Raw genomic sequence first — 25,406 nt, 5'->3', positions numbered from 1 at the left:
TCTCCTGCCTCAGCCTCCTGAGTAGCTGGGATTACAGGCATGCGCCATCACACCTGGCTAATTTTTGTATTTTCAGTAGAGATGGTGTTTTGCTATGTTGGCCAGGCTGGTTTTGAACTCCTGACCTCAGATGAGCCACCCACCTCGACCTCCCAAAGTGCTGGGATTACAGGCATGAGCCACTGCGCCCAGCCTCTATAGAGTTTTAAGGGTGAAAGTTTGATACTCAATAATCCTATAGCCAATCAAGGAGATATTTACAAATGAAAGGATAGGAAGTCACTCTTCCATAATGCAAAGACTCAAAGAATATGCCACGACCACTTCCCTGCCATTAGTCTTCATGAATATTATTAGAAATTACATTTTGGCTGACCAAGAGAACAATCAAGAATTTTTTTTAAATCACAGTACAAAAAGGCTAGCAGTAAGCATAAACACAGTTAAATAATTTCATATATTGTTATTTAATTTAATGTAAGTATTACAGTTAAGACTTAAATGGAAAGATGTTTCACCTAAAATAAATATTAAAAATCTAAGTACAAAACTGAAAATTGGGTATAAGAAAATACCTGGGAAGTGGGCAGAAGGGTTGGATAAAGTAAATGTTAAGAAAAACACTAACATCTCAACAGAAAAATGAGCAAAATACGATCAGCCAATGAATAACAGAAAGAAGTAAACAGTGGCCAACAAAAATAAAAAATATTCAACTTCATGAATAAAGAAATGAAATTTAAAATAACAGCATATTTTCACCCATCAAATTGGCAAAAATATTTGTAAGTTGTAACGCTTAGCACTGTATAGAGTAGGGTAAAGGAGGCTGGTGGAAGTAACTGATGATCACATTTCATACACTGCAGGTAGGAATGAAAATAAAAATCTCTCTAAGTAACAGCCTGACAATAGAGTATGTACTGTGTAAATGTTCACACCATAATACCTCACCAAGGCATTCAACTTCTAGCAATATTTCCTGGGGAAATAAAGAGATATATATATAAAGAGGTTCACTGTAGCAATACATATAATATCAAAAAACTTGAATAACCAAAGTAGATTATTTTGTGATTTGAAACATTTACTGAACTTTACTGAAGGATAATTGACAAAAATTTTATATATCTACAATGTAAAAATGTAATGTTTTAATATATATATACGTTGTGAAATGACTTCTAAAACCAATCTAATTAACATACCCATGTTAATTATGTAAACATCTAATTAACATAATCGTGTGTGTGTGTGTATGTGTGCTAAAAACATTTAAGATCTACTCTCTTAGCTAATTTCACGTATGTAATACAATATTAATAAATATAGTTACTGCTACGGTTTGGATCTGTGTCCCCATAAAATCTCACGCTGTACTGTAATCCCCAAGGTTGGAGGTGAGTCCTGGTGGGAGGTGACTGGATCATGGAGGCGGTTTCTCATGAATGGTTTAGCATCATCCTCTCGGGGCTGTTCTCATGACAGTGAGTTCTCACAAGATCAGGTGGTTTAAAAGTGTGTGGCACATCCCCCCTCACTCTCTCTTCCTCCTGCTCCGGCCATGTGAAGTGCTGACTCCCCCTTTTTGCTTTCCAGCATAATTTTATGAGGCCTCTCTAGAAGCCAAGCAGAAGCCAGCATCCTACTTCCTGAACAGCCTGGGGAACTGTGAACCAATGAAACTTCTTTATAAATGACCCGGTCTCAGGTATTTCTTCAGAGCAATGTGACAGACTAATACAGTTACAATGCTGTACATTAGGTCTCTAGAGTTTATTCATTCTGCATAAACAAAACTTGGCATCTTTTGACCAACATCTACCCAACATCTCTCAAACCCTTGGAAACCACCATTCAACTCTGTGCATTTATAACATTGTTAGATTCCACATATAAGTAAGATCATGTGATATTCGTCTTTCTGTGCCTCATTTCACTTAGCATAACATATTCCAGATTAATCCACATTGTCACACATGACAGGATTTCCTTCTTTTTTAAGACTGAGTAATATTTCATTATGTGTGGATAAGTGTGGGTATGTGTGTGTAGATGTAGATATAGATATAGATATACCTACCACATTTTCTTTATTCATTCATCTGTTAACAGATATTTAGGTTGTTTCTAAATCATGGCTTTTGTGAATAATGCACCAATGAACATGGGAATAAAGATATCTCTTTGAGATACTGATTTCATTTCCTTTGGATATGTATCCCAAAGTAGAATCGCTGGGTCATATGAAATTCTATTTTTAACTGTTTGAGAAACCTCCATGGAGTTTTCCACAATGGCTGTACCAATTTACACTCCCACCAATGGTGTACAAGTGTTCCCTTTTCTCCACATCCTCACCAACACTTGTTATCTATTGTCTATTGTATAATAGTTATTCTAACAAGTGCAAAGTAATATCTCATTATGGTTTTGATTTACATTTCACTGATGATTAGATGTTGAGCACATTTTCATATACATGTTGAGCATTCATACGTCTTCTTTTCGGAAATGTCTATTCAAGTCCTTTGCTCGTTTTTAGGTCAGGTTACTTGTTAACCTGCTATTGAGTTTTATGAGTTATTTACATATTTTGGATATGAATTCCTTATCAAATGCATGGTTTGCAAATATTTTCTTCCATTGCATAGGTGGTCTCTTCACTCTGTTGCTGTTTCCTTTGTTGTGGAGAAGCTTGATAGTTTGATGCAATCACATACGTGTACTTTTGCTTTTCCATAAGTTTTGCATTTCCATATTTTTGCATCCCATAAGTTTTGGGATATTGTCTTTCCATTTTCACTTGTCTCAAAAGATTATTTGATTTCCCTCTTTATTTCATTTCTAGCAAATTGATTGTTCAAGAAAATTTCCACATCACTGTGGATTTTCCAATTTTCCTCTTATTATTGATTTCTAGTTTTATATCATTGTGGTCAAAAAAGATGCCTGATATGACTTCAGTCTTCTTTAATTTGTTAGTACTTACTCTGTGGCCTAACATATGATCTATGTTTGAGAATGTTTCATGTGCACTTGAACAGAATGTGTTCTTTTGCTGTGGGATGGAATGTTTTGTATATGTGTTAGGTCCATTTGGTCTGTAGTGCTGTTCAAGTCTGCTGGCTCCCTATCTATTTTCTGAATGGATTTCTACTGATTTTCCAAAATGTGGTACTCAACACCCCTACTGTTCCTGTATCACTATTTATCCCTTCAGTTCTGTTAATATTTGTTTTAAATATTTAGGTCCCAATGTTGAGTGCATATATACAGTTATCCCCTGGTATACAGGAGGGATCGGTTCTAGGACTGTGTGTGTATCCACAAATCAGTGTGTACTCAGGTCCTACTGTTGGCCCTGCCGAACCTGTGTATATGGAAAGTTGGCTCTCCATACATATGAGTTTCTAATCCCATTAATATTGCATTTTCGATCAGTGCTTGGTTGAAAACATCTGCATATAAGTAAACTCACAAAGTTCACACCGATGATTCTCAAGGGCCAACTGTCTTTACAATTGTTACATTTTCTTGATGAACTGACTCCTTTATCATTATATAATGAAATTCTTTGTATCTTGTGCCAGTTACTGACTTAAAGTCTATCTTGTCTGATATATGTATAGCCAGTCTCTTTTGGTTATCATTTGCATAAAATATTTTTCAGTCCCTTTATTTTCAGCCTATGTGTGTTTTTAGCCAAAGTGAGTCTCTATAGTTTAATCTTATTTTTTAAATCCATTTAGCCACTCTACGTCTTTTGATTGGGAAATTTAATCCATTTACATTTAAGTCATTACTGGTAGGTAAATACTATTGTCATTTTGTTAATTGTTTTCTGATTGTTTTGTCGTCCTTCGCTCCTTTCTTCTCTTGCTATCTTCCTTTATGATTTAAGAATTTTTTTCAGTAGTATGCTTTGATTCCTTTGTCTTTACCTGTTGTGTATCTACTAATCTACTACATGTTTTTGTTTTTCCTTGTGGTTACCATAAGGCCCACATAAAACATCTTATAATAACAGTCTACTTTATGATCATAACAACTTAACTCTGCATATAAAAACCCTACACTTTAACTTGTCCACTCACATTTTATGTTATGGATGTCATAATTTACATCTTTTATATGTTGTGCATCCATTAAAAATTATTGTGGCAGTAACTATTTTTAATACTTTTCACTTTTTACTTTGATAGAGTTACAAATGATCTATGCACCACCATCACAATATTAGAGTATTTTTAATTTGAGTATATTTTTACCTTTACAGTGAACTTTACAGTTTCGTATGTTTTCATGTTAGTTAGGACTTTTTCATTTTAACTTAAAGAACAACCTTTAGCAGTTCTTACAGACAGGTTTAGTTTTGATGAACTCCCACAGCTTTAGTTTGTCTGGGAAAATCTTGCTATTTTATTTCTGAAGGATAGCTTTGCCAGGTTGGTATTCTTGGTTGGCACAGTCTTGTTTCTTTCAGCATTTTGAATACATTATCCCATTCACTTCTGGCCTGCAAGGTTGCTGTTGAGAAATCCACTGATTGTCTTACATGGGTTCCCTTATATATAATAATCCACTTTTCTCTTACTGCTTTCCAAATTTTCTCTTTGTCTTTGACCTTGGAAAATTTGCTTATAATATGTTTTGGTGAATTCAACTTTATTATTAATTTATTTGGGTTTCTTTGGTCTTCCTGGATTTGAATATTCATTTCCCTCTTCAGATTTGGGAAGTGTTCTGTCACTATTTCTTCAAATAAGGTTTCTGCTCCTTACTTATCTCTCTGCTCCTTTTATAACTCCCATAACGTATGTATGAATTTACTTGATGATGTCCCATAAGTCCCACAAGCATTGTTTTCTTTCTTTTTGGTTATTCAGACTGAGCAATTTCAAATGTCCTATCTTAAAACTCACTGATTCTTTCTTCTGCTTGATTGATTCTGAAGCTCTCTATGGAATTTTTCATTCCAGTCATAGTGTCCTTCAGCATACAATATTTTAAATTATTTGTCAGTTAGCTCATAGATCTCCATTTCTATAGAGTCAATAACTAGTGTTTTATTTTTTTTCCTTTGGTCATGTTTCCCTGATTATTTATGATCCTTGTGGCTGTGTGCTGATGTCTGAACATCTGAAGAAGTAGGAATCTCTTCCAGGCTAGCTTCAGCTGGGAAAATCTTTCAACAGTCACCTCATCCAGAGATTATGTGTGTGCCATCTAGTGGAGTCCATGAGCAGGCTTGTTGCTAGACTCCTTAGGTGAGTTGGCCTGGTGCTTGGATCAGCAGGCAGGCAGCCCTAATACCTGGGTCCATTGGGAGGAGCCTGGAACCTGGGTCCACTAGGGCACACCTGGAGCTTAAGTTCACCTGGGTGGGTGTGGTCCCTGCATCCCCAACGGCAGGCCTAGAATGTTGGTCTGTGGGTGTAAGCCTAGATCCTGGGTCCACTGGGGTGGGCCTGGCAATTGCATCCACAGGAATGAGCTGGTGCTAACACAGTCCTGAAGCTTAAGTCTGTGAGGCAGGCTTGGATCCTGAGTCCACTGGAGACTGGGTCTATATGGGAAGTCCTGGATTCTGGGGCTTTGAGGGCTGACCTGGAGCCTGAGTCCATGAGGGCATACCTGGTGCTACAGTAGGCTTGGAGTCTTCGTCTTTGGAGGCCATCCTAGCACTGAGGTTCACTGGGGTGGGCCTCTTGCTTAGTTTACAAAGAAGTTGGGTACTCACTTCATTCTCCTTCCCCTACACAAAGGGTATCCCTCTTGACACTGTGCTGCTCAGGCTTCAGGGAGAGGTGACGTAGGTAATTTGAAACTGTTCTTCCTACTCTCTTCAATGTGTCTTTTCTCATTTCTGTGCTCCACCCAGGCAATGTAGTCTTTAACCTGGATTCCTTTACTCATATAAAGGTATTCTGTGCATGGATAGTTGTTCAAATTGATGTTTCTACAAGGAGACAAGTGCTATTCTGACATCTTGCTTGATATAAGTAAGGGATTAATTTTTAAACCAGTTTTAAACAATCATTTTGAAGAACTGTTTACTGATAAGAAGAAAATGCTCAAAATATAAAAGTATCAGGGAAAAAAGATGCAAAATGTTTATACAACATGATATCAATTTTATATAAACAAAGGATAAACACGTTACTAAGTATAGAAAAAAAAACTAGAAGGAATTAGACCAAATAATTATAAATAATATTTTCTCTTCTTTACAATTTTCTATAGTTTGCAAATTCTCTACAATAAGCGTGTACCCTAATTCATCAGTTCCAAGGTAGACATTTTTGCTTCATATTTAACATCTCTGAAATTGGAATCCATCTTAAACTGATGCCTTCTCTGACTGGATGATATATTATTACTTTTAAATTAAGCAATACAAACTTTAAAAATAAGTATATTTATGTTTTAAAGCTTCAAATGGAAATGTTCAATGAAGAGATTCTCAGAAAAGAGGTGATTCAGTCACCAAACAAATAGGACAGTAAACAGTGATCAGTGAAATTGGTAAGAGCTTTGGCTAGTTTTGTAAATCTTCCCCAAAATAAAATTTTTCCATGGAAGTGAAAAGTCTTTCATCAAAACAAGCATGGAGATAAAGACAATCTCAAGGTACATAACTTCCCCTTTCCCCTTTTTTTAAAATTAACTTTTGTGGAATGCTTAGCTTGTTGATGGGTTTTGAAGAGAATAGATTCTTGAGGTTAATAATTGATTTTTGTTGCTTTGTTTTTTGGTTTTTTTTTTTTTTCTTTTTTTTTTTTAGAAGGAGTCTTGCTCTGTCGCCCAGGCTGGAGTGCAGTGGTGGGATCTTGGCTTACTGCAACCTCTGTCTCCCGGGTTCAAGCAATTCTCCTGCCTCAGTCTCCCGAGTAGCTGGGACTATTGGCATGTGCTACCAGGCCCAGCTAATTTTGTACTTTTACTGATGAGATTTCACCATGTCGGCCAGGATGGTCTCGATCTCTTGACCTCGTGATCTGCCCACCTCGGCCTCCCAAAGTGCTGGGATTACAGGCATGAGCCACCTTACTTGGCCGATTTTTGCTTTCTAAATAAGCAAAAAGATCAATCCACTTTAGCCAGGGCTACCTTTCTCTTTTATTCCTACAAGTTGTAATTCTTCCCAGGAAACTGCAGTGTATAGTGAGTTGGGGAAAAGGAAGGATGAGAAGGGAGAGAAGTTATATTAACAGAAAAAAAATGAAAAGGGAGACAGGCTAGACTGACAGAAAAGATGATATTTTAATGGTTTTCTCCATTTCCCCCTTTGTATGTGCAGAGCCATCACTTCTGCCCACAGTTCCACTAAACTGTGAACTGTGAGGACCAGAATCTCCCAAAGTTGATGAATGAAACAGAAGAAGCCATTTCAACCTCTAATTTCTGTTTCTATGTTTTCTGACCTCCTTCTTTACGCATCCTATCTCATATCCAATTTTGCATTAGCAATTAAGAAAGATAGCTATGGTTTCTGGCTAATACCCGGGAGAGAGAGAAAAAGGATGTTCTCTCCAAATATGTGGTAAGTTCCTATTATGTGCAAGGTTCTACCTGCTGTCTGTAGTATAAATATATATATATAGGGCTGGGTGTGGTGGCTCACGCCTGTAATCCCAGCACTTTGGGAGGCTGATGTGGGTGGATCATGAGGTCAGGAGTTCAAGACCAGCCTGGCCAAGATGGTGAAACTCTGTCTCTACTAAAAATACAAAAATTGGCCAGGTGTGGTGGCAGGCACCTGTAATCCCAGCTACTCAGGAGGCTAAGGCAAACAGTTGCTTGATCAGGAGGCGGAGGTTGCAGTGAGCCGAGATCGTGCCACAGCACAATATATATATATAGATATATAGAGAGAGATATATATAGATATATATAGAGATAGATAGATAGAGAGAGAGAGAGAGAGAGAGAGTCAGAAAGCTTAGGTCTACTAGTAGCTGACATAAGCAGCTGGAATCCCTTATCCTAAGTGAATTAATGCAGGAAAAGAAAACCAAATACTGCATGTTCTCTCTTATAAGTGGGAGCTAAACACTGAGTAAACATGGACACAAAGAATAGAACAATAGACACTAGATCCCACTTGAGGGTGGAAGGTGGGAGGAGGGTAATGATAAAAAAATTATCAGGTACGTGGCCGGGCGCGGTGGCTCACGCCTGTAATCCCAGCACTTTGGGAGGCCGAGACGGGCGGATCACAAGGTCAGGAGATCGAGACCATCCTGGCGAACACGGTGAAACCCCGTCTCTACTAAAAAATACAAAAAACTAGCCGGGCGAGGTGGCGGGCGCCTGTGGTCCCAGCTACTCGGGAGGCTGAGGCAGGAGAATGGCGTAAACCTGGGAGGCGGAGCTTGTAGTGAGCCGAGTTCGTGCCACTGCACTCCAGCCTGGGCGACAGAGCAAAGACTCCGTCTCAAAAAAAAAAAAAAAAAAAAAAAAAAAAATTATCAGGTACTATGCTTATTACCTGGGTGATGAAATCGTCTGTATACTAAACCCCCACAATATGCAATTTGCCCATGTAACAAACCTGCATATGTATCCCCGGAACCTGAAATAAAAGCTGGGAGAAAAAAAAAATACTTCTATACCAATAACTACAGTCTACAGGGGAAAAAGTTGTGGCATCCACAATGATTGGTTGGTTCCCTTGCCATTAAGGGCATTCAATTTTTTAACATCGCCCCTAAATAAATGAGCTATACACATACCTAGGTGAGGGGGTAGAGAGAGCAGTGTGAACAAAAATAAGAAAAAAGGTTGTTACCCCAACCAATTGTAGGACAGACTACAAAACTACTATAATGAACTAACCAAGGACTATGATTTATATCTTTGTACCTTTAGGTATGTATCTTATGTACCTTGAGATCATCTTCCCCCCATGCTTGTTTTTTTTTTTTTTTTTTTTTCTTGAGATGGCGTCTGGCTCTGTTGCCCAGGCTGGAGTGCAGTAGTGCGATCTCAGCTCACTGCAACCTCTGCCTCCTGGGTTCAAGTGATTCTCCTGCCTCTGCCTCTTGAGTAGCTGGGATTACAGGCACGCACCACCACACTCAGCTAAGTTTTGTATTTTTAACAGAGGAGACAGGCTTTCACCATGTTGGCCAGGCTGGTCTCGAACTCCTGACCTCAAGTGATCCATCTGCCTCGGTCTCCCAATTGTTTTTATAAAAGTTTTCACTCCCATAGAAAATTATATCTAGGGGAAGATTTATAAAAGTAGCCAAAGCTCTTATCACCTTGAGTGATGGCTGTGCACTGTCCTATTTATTTGGTAAATAAGTACCCTGAACAACAACAAAAAAAAAACTGACGGTATTTATTGGGCTTAGATTGCAAAGTCTAAGGAACCATCCAGCATGAGGTATATAGTCTGACCTTGAAATGTGCTGCAGGGACTGACTGGATGAGGAAAGTCAAACTAATTCCCGGCCTAGTCCTAAATTCAAACCTTCAATACAGATCAACTGAAAAAAAAGAATGGCATCATTCACAGTCATTCTTCCACTGTCTTTACAGGAGTGGCAAGTAACACACATAGGATATACAACCTAAATAAAGACCTAAAAAAAAAAAAAAAAAAAAATTTCTGTAGCTCATGCCTTTGGGAATTATGTTCAATAGACAGGTGGTCAAAGAGGGCACATGAAAACTGTTAGCCAATGGGAAAAATTCCACCACCAAATTCAGATGCAGAATTACCCCCAAACAGTGTGACTCTAATTGAATGAAATATGAGAGAACAAAAACATTTCAAAATGCACAATAAAACATTCCTCCTCAGCTTAAAAGAAACCAACACATTATTTTTACCTTTGATGGTTTTCTTATAAAAAATTTAGAGGAGAATGTACAGATGGATCCAGATACTGTGTCGCTTTAGAAAGTTCTGTGATGTCACGTGGTTAGACTAGATGTAAGGAAATTAAGCATGAGTTACTGTGAAAAAGAATAGGCTGCCATGGAAGATTCTAAATGCTGTCTCTGGTAATCTCCAAGCATTAGGTGAATGGCCATCTGTTTGAGAAGGAATTTCAAAACCTTTCCCAGTCAGGGGCTTTCAAGGATAGAATTAATACTTCCTTTTGCTTGTATAAAACCAAGACACACTACCATGAAATGGAAAAAAAAAAAAAAAAAAAAAAAAAAAAAAAAAAAAAAAAAAAAAAAGCCAATCCTTGGTTCATTCATTCACTTATTAGTTCAACAATTACTTAGTAATCACCAGCCATATTCAAAGTACTGTGTTAGGTGCTGTACAGGACACAAAGCTAAAACAGCCCTTGCCTGGAAGAATCTAAAATATGGTATAATTTTTAGAAAATTATAAGAAAGAGAAACACAAGTGATCCAAGCAAAAGTGGAATTGGTAGCAAGTCCCAGCCAGAACAATCAGGCAAAGGAAAGAAATAAAGGGCATCCAAATTGAAAAGAGGAAGTCAAACTATCTCTGTTTGCCAGTAATACGATTGTATACCTAGAAAGTCCTAACAATGCTTCCAAGGACTCCCAGATTTGAAAAACAAATTCAATAAAGTTTTGGGTTACCAAATCAATGTACAAAAACCAGTAGCACTGCAATGCACTAACAATGACCAAGCTGAGAATCAAATCAATAACTCAATCCCTTTGACAATAGCTACAAAAAAATAATTATAAAGTACCTAGAAATAAACTTGACCAAGGTAGTCAAAGATCTCTACAAAGAAAACTACAAAACACTGATGAAAGAAATCCCAGATGACACAAATGAACGGAAATCCACACTCATGGATTGGAATAATCAATATCATGAAAATGACCATACTGCCCAAACAAATTTAGAGATTTGATGCAATTTCTATCAAAATACCAAAGTAATTTGTCACAGAATTAGAAAAAAAAATCCTGAAATTCATATGGAACCAAAAAAGAGCCTGAATAGCCGAGGAATCCTAAACAAATAGAACAAATCTGGAGGCATCACATTATCTAACTTAAAATTATACCACAAAGCTGTAGTAACTAAAACAGCATGGTACTGGTATAAAAGTAGATACAGACTGATGGAACAAAATAGAGAAGCCATAAATAAAGCCAAATACTTACAACTAACTGATCTTCAACAAAGCATGTACTGGAAAAGGGACACCCTATTCAAAACAGTGCTGGGAACATTGGATAGCCACATGTAGAAGAATGAAACTTAACTCAACATGGATTAAAGACTTAAATCTAAGACCTGAGCCCATAAAAATTATAGAAGAAAACTCTTCTAGACATTGGACTAGGCAAGAATTTATGAATAGGACCCCAAAAGCAAATGCAACAAAAAAATAAATAAATGAGACCTAATTAAACAAAAAAGCTTCTGCACAACAAAATAAATAATTATCAGAGTAAACAGACAACCTACAGAATGGGAGAAAATATTTGCAAGCTATGCATCTGACAAAGAACCTATAAGGAATCCAAACAAATCAGCAAGAAAAAAAAAAAAAACAAACAGTTCCATTAAAAAGTAGGCAAATGACATGAATAGATATTTCTCAAAAGAAAATATACAAATGGCCAGCAAACATATGAAAAAATGCTCAATATCACATATCATCAAAGAAATGCAAATTAAAACCATAATGAGATACCACCTTATCCTAGCCAGAATGGCCATTATTAAAAAGTCAAAAAATAACAGATGTTGCTAGAAAGGTAGTGAAAAGGGAGTGCTTATACACTGGGGGTGGAAATGTAAATTACTACAACCTCCATGGAAAACAGTATGGAGATTTCTCAAAGAACTAAAAGTAACTCTACCATTTGACCCAACAATCCACTGCTGGGTATCTACCTGGAAAAGAAGTCATTATATCAAAAAGACATCTGCACACATATGTTTATTGGAGCACATTTCACAATAGCGAAGATATGGAATCAACCAAAGTGCCCAACAACCGGTGAGTAGATAAAGAAAATGTGGTGTGTATATATACCATGAAATACTACTCAGTCATTAAAAAAAAAAAAAAAGATATCATGTCTTTTGCAGCAACATGGATGAAACTGAAGGCTATTATTCTAAGTGAAGTAACTGGACAAATATTACATGTTCTCACTTATAAGTGGGCACTAAGCTATGGGCACACGAAGGCGTAGAGAGTGGTACAATGGGCATTAGAAATTCAGAAGAGAGGAGGGTGGGAAGGGGGTGATGGATTATGAAAAAAAAAAAAAAAACTTATCAGATGTATACTACTCAGGTGTCAGGTACGTTAAAATACCAGACTTCAACACTATACAAATCATCCATGGAACCAAAAACTGCTTATATACCTAAAGCTACCAAAATTTAAAAAAATTTTTTTTTCTTGAGACAGTCCTGCTGTCACCCAGGCTAGAGTGCAATGGTATGATCTTGGCTCACTGAAACCACCGCCTGATTACAGGATTACAGGTGTGAGCCACCGCACCTGGCCTAAAATGATGTTTTAATGGAATTTGCAAAGGTGTTCAATGAGAAGAAATCCCAGTATGATAACTATGGTAGGTGGGATCTGAAGAAGTCAGTATTTATCAAACATTGAACAAGTCACATGATGAAACATCTAGTGACATTGAGCAATCATTATAGCACGCTTCTTCTATCAGTAAGAGTAAAAAAAGACAATTATAAATTCCAGGGGGAGAGGGAAACTACGCAACAAAGTCATGATTCAAATACAAAGCAAGCTAAAATGTAGTGTGATTTTAAGCTTTTGATGAAGTATAAAATCTTGACCTGACATGTGCAGTACTCCTCATTCATTGGCACTGGTTGGATGGTTATAGTAGATTACATTTTCTACCTATTAATTCCATCACTCTTATCTGGTTTTGCAATAAACAACACTTACATCAACGTCATTATGTACTGGCTTTCTAATTTCAGATCAACTTATACGCGTGCTTGTCTTATCAAAATTACAGATCTGTATGTAAAGTTGTAAACCTCAATCATGTCAAAGTAATGATATGGCTGAAAGAGAACTTTAATTCCCCATACTACACACTAAAATTCAAGAGACTGTATCTATCAACTGGTTCTAAAGGAAAGTAATTAAGGAAATAAACCCCTAAAAGTAAAGGTTAACTAGCCAAATTTGGCAAGAGTGAGAGGTAGTATCAGAACACTAATTCCATAACTCTTTTTTTTTTTTTTTTTTTTTTTTGAGACAGGGTCTTGCTCTGTCACTCATGCTGGAGTGCAGTGTGTGATCATGGTTCCCTTCAGTCTCAACCTCCTGAGCTCAGGTGATCCTCCCACCTCAACCTCCCAAGTAGTTGCAACTATGGGTGTTTGCCACCATACCTGGCATACCTGGCTTACCTGGCTTTTTTTTTTTTTTTTTTTTTTTTTGTATTTTTTGTAGAAACAGAGTTTGCCATGTTGCCCAGGCTGGTCTCAAACTCCCGGGCTCCAGCAATCTGCCTGCTTCTGTCATTCTTAATGGATCAACAACCAAGAGTGCTTTAAGTTATTAGATAAAGAAATAAAAGTACAAGTATACATATGTTTAAGGGTTAGGGAGGTAATCAAAGAATAAAATGCAAATACAGTGAAAAGCAGTTACCTCTAAGGAATGGAACTTGGGGATAGGTGGAGTTTTTCACTTTCCATTTTAGATCTTCCTCAACTTTCCATTTTAAATCTTTCAATTTTTATTTCCTTGTGCATGTAGTATTTTTATAATAAGAATAATATGAATGACACTCTACCATAAAAAAATTTCCAGCACATACTAAGTACAAAAAACAAATACTAGAGTAATATTTATAATAAAGTATCATTTATGTTTTTTAAAAATACAGCAGCAGCAACATATATTTTAAATATGCCAACACAACTATATTTATGTTAAGACTTACAAAGGACCAGATAGGAAAGCAAGGTGAAAAAGAATGTCTACATTTTATTTCATATAGTTCCACAAAGTTTGAATGAGAATACATGTGTGTTCACATATTAGTAATTTAATTATTTTTTTCCTTTTTTAGGGGGGCATGGGGACGGAGTCTCACTCTGTCGCTCAGGCCGGAGTACAGTGGCGCAATCTTGACTCCCTGCAACCTCTGCCTCCCAGGTTCAAGCAATTATCACGTTTCAGCCTCCTGAGTAGCTGGGATTACAGGTGCATGCCACCACACCTGGCTAATTTTTTTTTTTTTTTTTTAAGTAGAGGCTGGGTATCACCATGTTGGCCAGGCTGGTCTCAAACTCCTGACCTCAAGTGATCCATCCGCCTCAGCCTCCCAAAGTGCTGGGATTACAGGCATGAGCCACCGCACCCGGCCATTTTTTCCTACATTTTTAAAGAAAAAGGATACCCTGACTATATAATTAGTAGAGATAGCACGGGTCAGTGGAAGAAAGAATAGCTTTGGTCTCAGAAAAATTTGGACAAAAGCTTCACAACAGGTAGTGTCACCTTGAACAAGATATTATACTTCTCTAAGCTTTAGTTTCTTTTTTTTTTAAGAGTTTTATTGAGATCTAATTCATATACCATATAATTCACTCATTGTAAATATCAAATTCTCCTTTGAGCAAGAGCTGCAAAAAGAAAAGAAAGAAAAAAGAAAGTATACAATTCAATGTATTTTAGTACGTTCAGAGTTGTGCAACCATCACCACAAACTAATTTTAGAGCATTTTCATAGCCTTAAAGGCAGCTCTGTACCCATTAGCAATCAATCTCCATTAATTTTTTTTTCTGGAAAAAAAAAGTGAGTGTCAGAATGAGAGTCTACTATTTAATAGTCCTGTAATAAGGAATAAACAAAAATACATCAAATCTGCCAGCATAATGCCTGGACCTTAGTAGGCACTCAAGACATGCATTTCAGGTAAAGTTCAAGACACCAAATGATAGAGAAATGAGCAAAAATCTGGATGTAACAAAAAAGTGTAAGAGGTAGATAAAGCCTTTCAAGTACTCAGGAGCCTGCTCAGATCCCTATCCTTCCAGTAAATTTCACAAGTCATGACCTTCTCCCTATTAAATACAAAAAAAAAAAAAAAAAAAAAAAAATCAGGTATCAAGTAAAAAAGCACAAGTTTGAAAATGTCAGCATTTGGGGGCATATTTTAGAGTGAAAGTTTCAGAAGGAGAGATACATCCTCACCCCTGGAAAAAAAAAAAATTGAAACAAGAAGCAAACAGTGCAATTCCTGAGAAGATAACAAGAATACCAGAAGTTCATATTGGACAAGCAGTGGAAACTATACTGTCATGTTTCTACTTTTCAAAGTGAAAATAAACATGACAGGTGCTCATTTGGCTGTTCAAGCACTTTCCACTTAAATAGCAGTTCCTCAAGCTTACCAACTGCAGCCTGAAGTTATAATTTATTACTGGTTTCTGTATTATTCCCTTGCCTCGGCAGAAAGCAGAACATAGCACCTACATTTCAAGACCCATGAGAGGTAATAAAGTATAATTATTTTAAATTTATGATTAAGCCATAAATTATATGTACTTTTTACTTTAGTTGGTCATTCAGAGGTTGGGGAGGAAGGGAATGGGGTCAGAGAAAGAAATAACAAAAGCTTTTTCCTTTGAATAAAATGTCTAAATCAGAGCAAAACTGAGGGACACCTGGAGGATTTACAAAGATACCACAGTTTCCATGCTCAGTCCCAAGGGAGCTCCCGCTTAAGAGTCTAAACGCCTGGAGGCCTCTGTTCTTCCTGCTCACAGGGCTGGAGACTCCAATGAGAGTGGCCATGTTGAGTCAAAAAATAGAAGCATGGCAATTTACAGCTTAGACCACATCAAATATTTCTGTGCTCTGGTTCTTGCTGCCTCTAAGCCATAGGTATTTCAAGGAAGGTGAACTTAATCTGTAAAAAACTACTGGCCAGGCTCTGAAAGTAAAGCTGGCCTCAACCAAAGTAAGACTGATTACTACAGGGCTCCGATAACCAACAGACGAGATGTTAACTCTTCTCACCCTTGAGAATCCATTGGTAAAACTTCCCTTTCTTGAGGTTCCTGTATGTGGCAAATACACATATGGAATGCTATTTTGCGAAGGTGACAAAACTGGGCGTGAAGCAGGATAAGAAAACAGCATTCAGTGTTCTTCTATCACCCAGTTGTCTCATTGATTCTCCAATATGCCATGGTCCAGTTCCCACTCTTCATAAGGCTGCACTTTCAAATTATAGCTTGCAAAGCCTATTCCCATATATTTTCTTATTTGTACTCCCAAAAACTCTGAGAAGGAAGAATCATGAAGCTCCCATTTTACAGTGAAGGCAGAGACTCAGAAAGGCACTAGCAATACACAGGCAATTGACAATGCGGTGTGTCTGGGACTCAGTTACCTGATAGAAATAATATGGTCCTTTCATTACTCTACCCTAAACTGTTGACGAGGTAAAGAAAAACCGAAAAAGAAGGGCTATGCGTTTACATTTCTATTGCAGTTTTCTTTTTTCGCAGTGGAATTTTTACCTGGCAACTTAAGTTTTGAAACTGTTGATTGTGATAGTAACAACAAATCCTTGAAAGTGAGATTTAGTTGGGCTTAAGAAACAAAAGTAAATAGAGCAGAGAGAATAGAGTCATCAATGGTGACAGGTAAAGAACAACAATAATAAATTAAGGGGGAAAAGAGGGCTTTTGCCCCAAATGTTTACCTAGCACTCACCTTTGTCCTGAAACATCCCACCTCCACACCCAGCTCCTGGTTAATAAACATAATTTTGTTGATGTCCCTTGAACTGTATAATCTGTTCCACAAAAAACAAACCCACAGTTTGTCTCCAAGCCACTTTTAAGTCCCTAACTCCCTGGTTACATTCAGTCTATGGAAAACATCTGTGGCAAAGTAAATCATCCTACTCTGAGAAAGACCAGAGTGTTTTTTTTTTCTCTGAGTGTGTTTTGAAGTCCTGGTTGGAAAATTAGTGAAAATTGTAAATCTGTTTGCAAATCTGGTCATGTCTAACTCTGAGATTAGGGCAAAGATTCCAATTTAAAAGTAAAACCGTGACAACCCCAGTTAAGCGTGTCCTCAGGCACTGCCAACAAGGACTTCACTCACTTCCATGGGCAGTGGATTTATTACAGGCACCCGACACGTTCCCCATCAGACACCCCTGGAGTATTTACTTGAGACAGCAGGGTTCAGCCTGCACTTCCTCTGCAGACCAATATATTATTATAAATTGAGCTAAACTGTTTCCTTTTCATAAGTGCTATGAAGTTCAGATTTCAGATATCAGCACGGGGCCGAAGTTCCTCCCTCTACGGGGCTCCTTGTGCTGTTTGGACTTAAAAGTAAACAGAAAAGGCAGCATTAGACCATGGTTGCCTTACTTCTGAATTTTTTAAAAAAGAATCTTCCTTTAGGAAGACTCGTTTCAGAAATCAAATATGACATCCTAATAAAAATATATATTCTAAGTGCAGACTTTGGGACATACTGTGCTGTGTTTGGCACAGTTCAGTAGGATACCAACTATTATCACCTACATCTAAAAATAAGACATGGGAAATCAAGAGTAGATTTTATATTATGTCTTGGATATCAGCTCCTATAAAATAACACTAACTTCTTCTGTTTATCATGCACAATAGCTCAAGGGACCCAAAGTATATTTTACAGTGTATACTCATTATAACACAAAAATCCAATGAATAATGTCATTATTAAAAATTTTCATTAAAATCCAGTTCTTTTTTTTTTTTTTTTGAGACGGAGTTTCCCTCTTGTTGCCCAGACTGGAGTGCAATGGCATGATCTTGGCTCATTGCAACCTCTGCCTCCCGGGTTCAAGCAATTCTCCTGCCTCAGCCTCCCGAGTAGCTGGGATTACAGGCATCCACCACCACATCCAGCTATATTTTGTATTTTTAGTAGTGACAGGGTTTCATCATGTTGGCCAGGCTGGTCTCAAACTCTTGACCTCAGGTGATCCGCTCACCTCAGCCTCCCAAAGTGCGGGGATTACAGGTATGAGCCACTGCACCCGGCCTATAATCCAGTTCTTAAACCCCAAGAAACCCATAACCTTAAGAAGAATAGAAAAGAAACAAACAGAATATCATTAACTTCTTTTCTTCCCTTCCTGAACAATTTAGTCTTAAAGCCATTAGGTGAGACAGAGGCATCATGCCAGATGGAAAGAAGAAGGCACAGGAACCCTGAGCAGGGTTCAGTGGGGAGTAGGGTGAGGAGGGCATCCCTAAGGGAGAAGGAGGGGTGGCCTGACATGACATGTCAGACTCCAAGTGGGGTAAGATGACAAGATACAATCCATGCTTCTTACTAGCTGTGCAGCCATGGTTAAGTAACTACATAAATTTAACCTCAATTTATTCTTTTGCAGTATAGCTAATATTTGCTTCTCAGGATTGCTGAGAAGATTAAAAGAATGTTTGTCATTAATTCCCAGTAAATCTGGTTTTTATTCATATTACTACTATAATTCCAGACATATATGTACAGAAAAAGACTGAAAAGAAATACATTAAATCAGGCGTTGACATGATTTTTATATTCTTTCTTCATTTCAGACTTTCTTTTTTTTTCCAGAGTTTTTCTCCCAAATAAGCACATATTGCATTTTTAATCAGAAAATAACACATAAGATGTTATTAAGTATATGCAATACAGCTGAATTTTTAGAGTACTTATATACTTTTTTTTTTTTTTTTTTTTGAGGCTGAATCTTGCTCTGTTGCTCAAGCCGGAGTGCAGTGGTGCAATCTCGGCTCCCTGCAACCTCCACCTCCTGGGTTCAAGCAGTTCTCATGCCTCAGCCTCCCAAGTAGCTGGGATTACAGGCATGCACCACTACACCCAGCTAATTTTTGTATTTTCAGCAAAGACAAGGGGTTTCATCAAGCTGGCCAGGCTGATCTCGAACTCCTGACCTCAGGTGATCCACCTGCCTCAGCCTCCCAAAGTGCTAGGATTACAGGTATGAGCCACAGCACCCAGCCACTTTTATATTTTAAACAATTTAAAAGCTATTTTAAAAGATAACATTCTGGCTCTTATTTCTTTGAAAGATACACATTGCTAATAGAAACTTCTGAACAAAGTATCCAAAGGAAAGTGATTTATTGGCTGATACTAATATCTATTAAGACTCAGGCCGAACATCTGTATTTGGGTGGTACAAAAAAAGATGAAATAATGTTTACCTACAAATGAAACTCAATGATGGGGTAGGAACTTTAAAAAATAAACTTACTTCCTGAGATCAGGCAGGAGAGACAGTGGGGAAGAGAGAACCTTAACACTAAAACCATTCCCACATAGAGATTTCAGTGTATTGGGATCAGGTTGAAATAGTCCCATTTAGAGTAGGAAAAGCACTGCATAAGATGCCTGCCACCCATTCTGGTCCCTGTTCTGTCTCATAACTGAGTGACTTTAGGAAGATCACTTAAAAGATGAACAATCTCTGCCATCTCCCTCACAAAGCTGACAGGAGATTGGGGCTGCCTGTGTGAAACTGATATGTAAACTGCAAAGCAATGTTCACATGGAAGGCAAGAGATGAAGGGCATACTTAGATCAGTGTTCAAGATATGAAGGAATCTCCTCATGAGAAGTATTTAAGAGGTAAAGGGACACTGCACTAAGTGCCATTAAATAACACGACTTGAAAGAGTCCCTACACAATGATCCCCCAACCCTCCTGCAGACGTTAAGGAGAAAGTCTCAGACTGGTACCACTATACAGTTAACACCTCTCTGTTACTAATCTCCTCTCTTAAGAAACGCAGAATAGGACTCAGACTCAGGATCTCCAGCAAACAAAAGTAGCAGACCCTTAGTACTGTTTTGGTTTCTCTATATTTACATTTCTGAAGCCCTTCTAATTATTCCTAGTGATACTGGATTTCCATTTAAGATAGTGATGTAAAATCTCCTTTTAAAATAAATTCAATTCAGTGAAAGATTACAGGTTACTTTACTTAGGCAGAAGCACACAAATGTGACCAAAACCTTGAAGCTGATACGCAATGAGCTAAAATTTGGAAGATGCTTAGTGGCAGAATGGCCTAAAGAGCTATTCCGTACTCCAAATTCCCAAAAGGCAAGAACCAAGATTCATCCACCTCCAATATCTCCCCTGGAACCTTACACAGTACCTGGAATATAGCGGACTCTAAAATACCCAATCAACTGGGAATCAACTCTTATCATAAATCCTGGGCTTCAGCCCTGGTTCTTCCTGGCTCCAAAAGCAACATATGAGTAGATTTCTCCAGATAGACAGGAATGAGATAAACCCCAAATAATCAGGAACTAGAGCCAAGTAGAGAATAAACCCCGAGAAGCTTTGTGAGTAAAAAAGGATACTGTTTACACATCGTGCATTGGAAAACAAGTAGAAAGTCCAAAAATAAAATTAAAAACTTACAGCAAAGAAGAAAAAAACAAAGCCTCACAAACTCCACAGCTTCAGCTGGCCTAACCACAGCTGAGATATTGCTTCCCAAAGAACTAAATGACAAGTTGAGAGAAAGGCCCCATTGTCAGGTCAGCTGTTCCTGAGAAGAAACAACATTCAAAACTAGGAGGAAAAAAAAAAAAAAGAAAAACAAAACTCTACTAAAAACTAATACAGACAGGAAGGTATCTTTTAAAGTTATAATTTGACTTGGATAATTCAATACCTTTCATAAAGAATCCAGAAAATTGTGTAGCATATTTGAGGAACTCTACATCTACGTAGAATAAAAAGAAAAACAACTTTTAAAAATTTAGGGCTGGGCATGGTGACTCACGCCTGTAATCCCAGCACTTTTGGAGACCAAGGCGGGTGGATCACCTGAGGTCAAGAGTTCGAGACCAGGTTGGCCAACGTGGTGAAACCCCGTCTTTACTAAAAATACAAAAGTTAACTGGGTGTGGTGGTATGTGCCTATAGTCCCAGCTACTTGGGAGGCTGAGGAAGGAGAATCGCTTGAACCCGGGAGGTGGAAATGGCAATGAGCAGAGATTGCACCACTGCACTCCAGCCTGGGCAACAAGAGTGAAGCTCCATCTCAAAAAAAAGAAAAAAAAAAATTTTAGCAGTATACATGTTCTTATAAAGAAGTTTCACTATTAATATAAAATACTCCAAAAGTTTATTTCATAAGACATATTCAAAATATATATCCAATAATCTAAATTTAGACACTAGAGTCTCAATATAATTTTGACTTTCCAAAGATTACCAAGCATGAAATAGCAGTCTCCTTGGTGAAGGGGTATCGCCAAACCAGGTGTCTCTATGTCCCACGAGATCTTAAAACCAACATGCCAAATATCAGGATCTCTGCCTTCGAAATGAGAGTCGTCATCACTTTCCTCTTCAGGGCCTGCCAAAAGAGAGGAAAATGATCAGAAAGGAAATGTTTAATCTAAGCTTCTGAATTTTATAACTGCTATTTTAGAAAGAATTGACATTTTAATAAAATACGAATATTAAATGGAATATATCTTCCCTTTATGTCATATTTTTTTAAAAGATATTCTAGCTTATTTTTAACATGTCATTAATTTTTTCATCAAGAAACCTTAAATAGGCCAGGTGTGGAGGCTCACGCCTATAATCCCAGCACTTTGGGAGACCAAGGGGTAGGATCGCTTAAAGTCGGGCATTCAAGACAAGCCTGGGCAACAAATCAAGACCCATCTCTATTTTTAAAAAATTTTGTTTTACTTTTTAAAAATAAAAAACAGATGTAAAGAGAAATCATGTTCTTAGGAAGTAAGACTGAACATCACAGAAATGTCAGTACTTTCTAAATTCATCTAGAAATCTGACATAATATAAATAAAAAGACCAAAGGGATCGTTTTTTAGATGAGTGGGGTTAGCAACTAGAAAAGCTGTTTCTATAATATACATGGAAATATAAACAAGCAAGAATAGCCAAGGAATGTTTTTCTAAATATATAAAGAGCAGCAACACATCAATAAGATAAAGGCCAATAGACAAATTAAAAACTGAGCATGTTATAAAGACACAGTACATAAAAGGAAATAAAACTAGCTCATACACATATAAAAATATGTTCCAATTTATTCACATAAAAGAAATGCATGTTAAAGCCAAAAAGATGTAAACTTTCACCTATCAAATCAGAAAACATCAGTTTGAAAACAATACAGTGTTAGTAAGAGTACAGTAAAATGGCACACTCACACTCTCTGTAGAGGACAATTTGGCAATACTATCAAAATTACAAATGCATAAGCTCTTTGACTCTTATAGAAATTGCACTTTTGGGAATGTATACGAAAAGTCCTACTTTCAGGGGTTGTAAAATGACTGCTGAGCAAGTATATTTATTGTAGTATTGTTTGTAAGAGCAAAAGATCAGAAATTACTCAAATGTTCATCAGTAGGTTTCTGGGTAAATAAATTTTGATCTCTCCAGACAATAAAATACTACGTAGTCACCAAAAATAATATGACTATATACAGACATGGAACTATCTAATATATTTGCAGAGAAAAAAATCAATAGGCTATACTCATATTGAAAACAAAGTACAGGCTGGGTGCAGTGGCTCACACCTGTAATCCCAGAACTTTGGGAGGCCAAGGCAGGAGGATTGCTTGAGCTCAGAAGTTCAAGGCCACCCTGGACAACACGGTGACACCCTATCTCTACAAAAAGTAAAAAAAAATTAGTGAGCCATGGTGGCACCTGCCTGTGGCTCCAGCTACTCAGGAGGTTGAGGTGGGAGGATTGCTGGAGCCTGGGAGGTCGAGGCTGCAGTAAGTTGTGATTGCACCACTGCACTCAATTCTGGGCAACAGAGTGAGGCTCTGTCTCAAAATAAAAATAAATAAATAAATAAATATCAAGCACTTATAATATTTCTGGAAGGATACTCAAGACTGATTTTTCTGGAAGGATAATAATATAATATTTATAATACTTCTGGAAGGATACACAAGACTGGAATACAACATTTCTGAAAGGATACTCAAGACTGATTTTTCTGGGGTACAAGAGTGGGAGACATACTAAAAAAAGTAGAAGGTGTACACGCTATGATTTGCCTATAATCACAGCCCTGCAGGAATAACCCTACATGAAAACTTTTAAAAGCTAATTTAATAATTATTTATTGAGCACTTACTATTTACTGGGCACTGTGCCAGGCATATGGGATATGTCAGTGACTGAAACAGAGCTATGCTCCACTGGAGCTTTTCCTTTTAGTGGAGCTGTAAATGTGCATCACTGATTACCACGAAGGGGACATTTTAAATTGAAATTCCATCAGACTTTAAACTGCTGTACTAGACTCTGATCTTCCAGGGCAGAGTCTGTTTTTCTGTTTCATCCACTATTATAGCCCTAGTGACTGGCACAGAGAAGGCATTCAATGAACACCATGGCTTGCTTAAACAAAATGTTCTTTTAGATCACACCATTCACAGTCCTTGTGCTAGATGGCAGGGAAAGAAAATGTTAATTTGGAAGAAAAAAACAAAAATGCCTCAAATTTAAAACCAAAGGACATAAGAAAGCATGGCACTGCTGCTAAACTAGTACAGTCCTCAGTACTAAAGAAGTTTAGAGAAGACAGAGGTTCAACGACAGAATTAGAGCAGAACTCTTAGAGAAGGTCAAACCTGAAAGACAACAGTGTTTAGACTGGCAGAGGGTAGAAGAAGTAAAGCAGGAAGACAAAAAGATGCAAAGCTTTCAAAATGGACAATAAAGCATGCTTTCCTTGGGCTGTATCATGTACATATCACAAAAAAAATTTAAAAAATACATGCATCCCAGATGGCACCTAATTCTGAATGTCGTACTCTACCACCAACCGTGCAGAAGGGTCAAAGGCAGTGAAAGGAAGGAAAAAAAGAAACTCCCCTTTATAACTATTCATTTGCATTAATTTGCACTAGGCATGCTGAAAATGAACAAATCAGAAAGCCAAGTTCATGGTCTCTGTAAGGAAGGAATGCTGCTAAGTGACTTTTAAGGACACATTTTACTTTGGATACTCTTTAGTTCCCTTAGTTTGGTCTAAAATCTAACACTGCCATATTAACAGAATCTTACCTTTTTTCATACCTGCCATTCTAATACATGTTTTCTCAAGTACTTTTTAATTAAGAGCATCTTTTAACTGGGTTTTTCTTTTTTAAAGAATAACAATAAAAGTCCAAAGCCATTTCCTAGGTTAATTAAAAAAACATTTTTTTCGAAACCTCTAGAATGGGAATGATGAATACCTTTATATCAGGGAACATGACTGATTGGCTGGTTGCAGCTTTTTAGAGCCCTAGTGAAGAAATCTGAAACTTTCTCTTAGCTCAGCAGGAAACAGTGTTATGATCAATTACTGATGTCTGTCATGGGCACTACAAGGGTTAGTGAGTGGCAGCACCAGTGCTAGACATTTGCTATCCATGTCTGATGACATTCTACAGGCACTTCTTATTGACACATAATACACTGTTACACTTGAAAATACCAGAATTTGCTAACTAGAGCTCGTGGACCAGAAAAGAACTCACAAAGGTGTGTAGCTAGCTTGACCTGAACCATATTTCCTTAACAAATCTAAATGAGTTGCCAACTGATAAAAGGACTTTGCCTAAAAATCCAAATTCCCATCTACCCTTGAATTACAAGATCTGGTATCACTGAGCCAGTCACAAGTGGCTATAGGGAAGAAGTAGCTGCCCATTTTAGACAAGGATGTGATCTTTGCTAGTCACAGTCCCCACAGCCACTTCACTTTACTCATTTGAGGTACCTGTCTAACCACAGCAAAGTCTGTGACCCTTGCTCAAGAGCTGGGTTGCAGAGATCACAGGCAAATCAGTCCCATGACCTGCTTTTGTAAAATAAAGTTTAACCACAACACAGTCGTGCCCATTCATTTACATAAATGGCTGCTCTCACACAGACAGCGAGGTTGAATAGATAAGACACAGACTGTAAGACCCACAAAGCCAAAACTACTTATTTCTGGCCTTTTACAAAAAAAATTTGCCCTCACCCCTGTTCAAAAGTCTTGATATTTGTGATTTGATGTCTACTGCACATTTTAGTAAAGAAGTTGAGGCTGCATAAAATAGTTCTGATGTAATGTGACTAATACCTAATAATGTAACATTACTAATGACAGCATACAACATAATAATTAATGCTAAATTAATTGATATCCAGATCACTTTAGCGAAAGAAAATGATATAAAAATTATCTTTATATTTGTGATAACCCAAGACTTGGCTGCTTCATTCTAGGGGGGCCCTAATGATGACAGATATAGCAAACAGCACAAGAAAATAAAAAGGAAATATTTTAGGAAGGTTTTGCACATGTCCCTTTCTGGTCAAATCAACTATAACTTCTACCATTGAAGTCCA

The 25,406-nt window shown here is 37.5% G+C and overlaps 1 protein-coding gene across 2 annotated transcripts in view; it reads right to left on the bottom strand.

The window, feature by feature from the left end:
- FTO (FTO alpha-ketoglutarate dependent dioxygenase) overlaps positions 1-25,406 on the bottom strand; it is a 422,796-nt gene that overhangs the window by 254,434 nt on the left and 142,956 nt on the right. For both annotated transcript variants that reach the window (XM_007993307.3, XM_007993308.3), the window contains exon 4: positions 21,234-21,377. In XM_007993307.3, coding sequence (XP_007991498.1) covers positions 21,234-21,377 — 144 coding nt within the window. The remainder of the gene's footprint in view (positions 1-21,233; positions 21,378-25,406) is intronic.

Source organism: Chlorocebus sabaeus, chromosome 5, assembly GCF_047675955.1.
Source record: "Chlorocebus sabaeus isolate Y175 chromosome 5, mChlSab1.0.hap1, whole genome shotgun sequence".
Lineage (NCBI taxonomy): Eukaryota > Metazoa > Chordata > Mammalia > Primates > Cercopithecidae > Chlorocebus > Chlorocebus sabaeus.
Note: the sequence above shows the minus strand (reverse complement) of the source record. Positions and strands in the feature narration are given on the sequence as shown.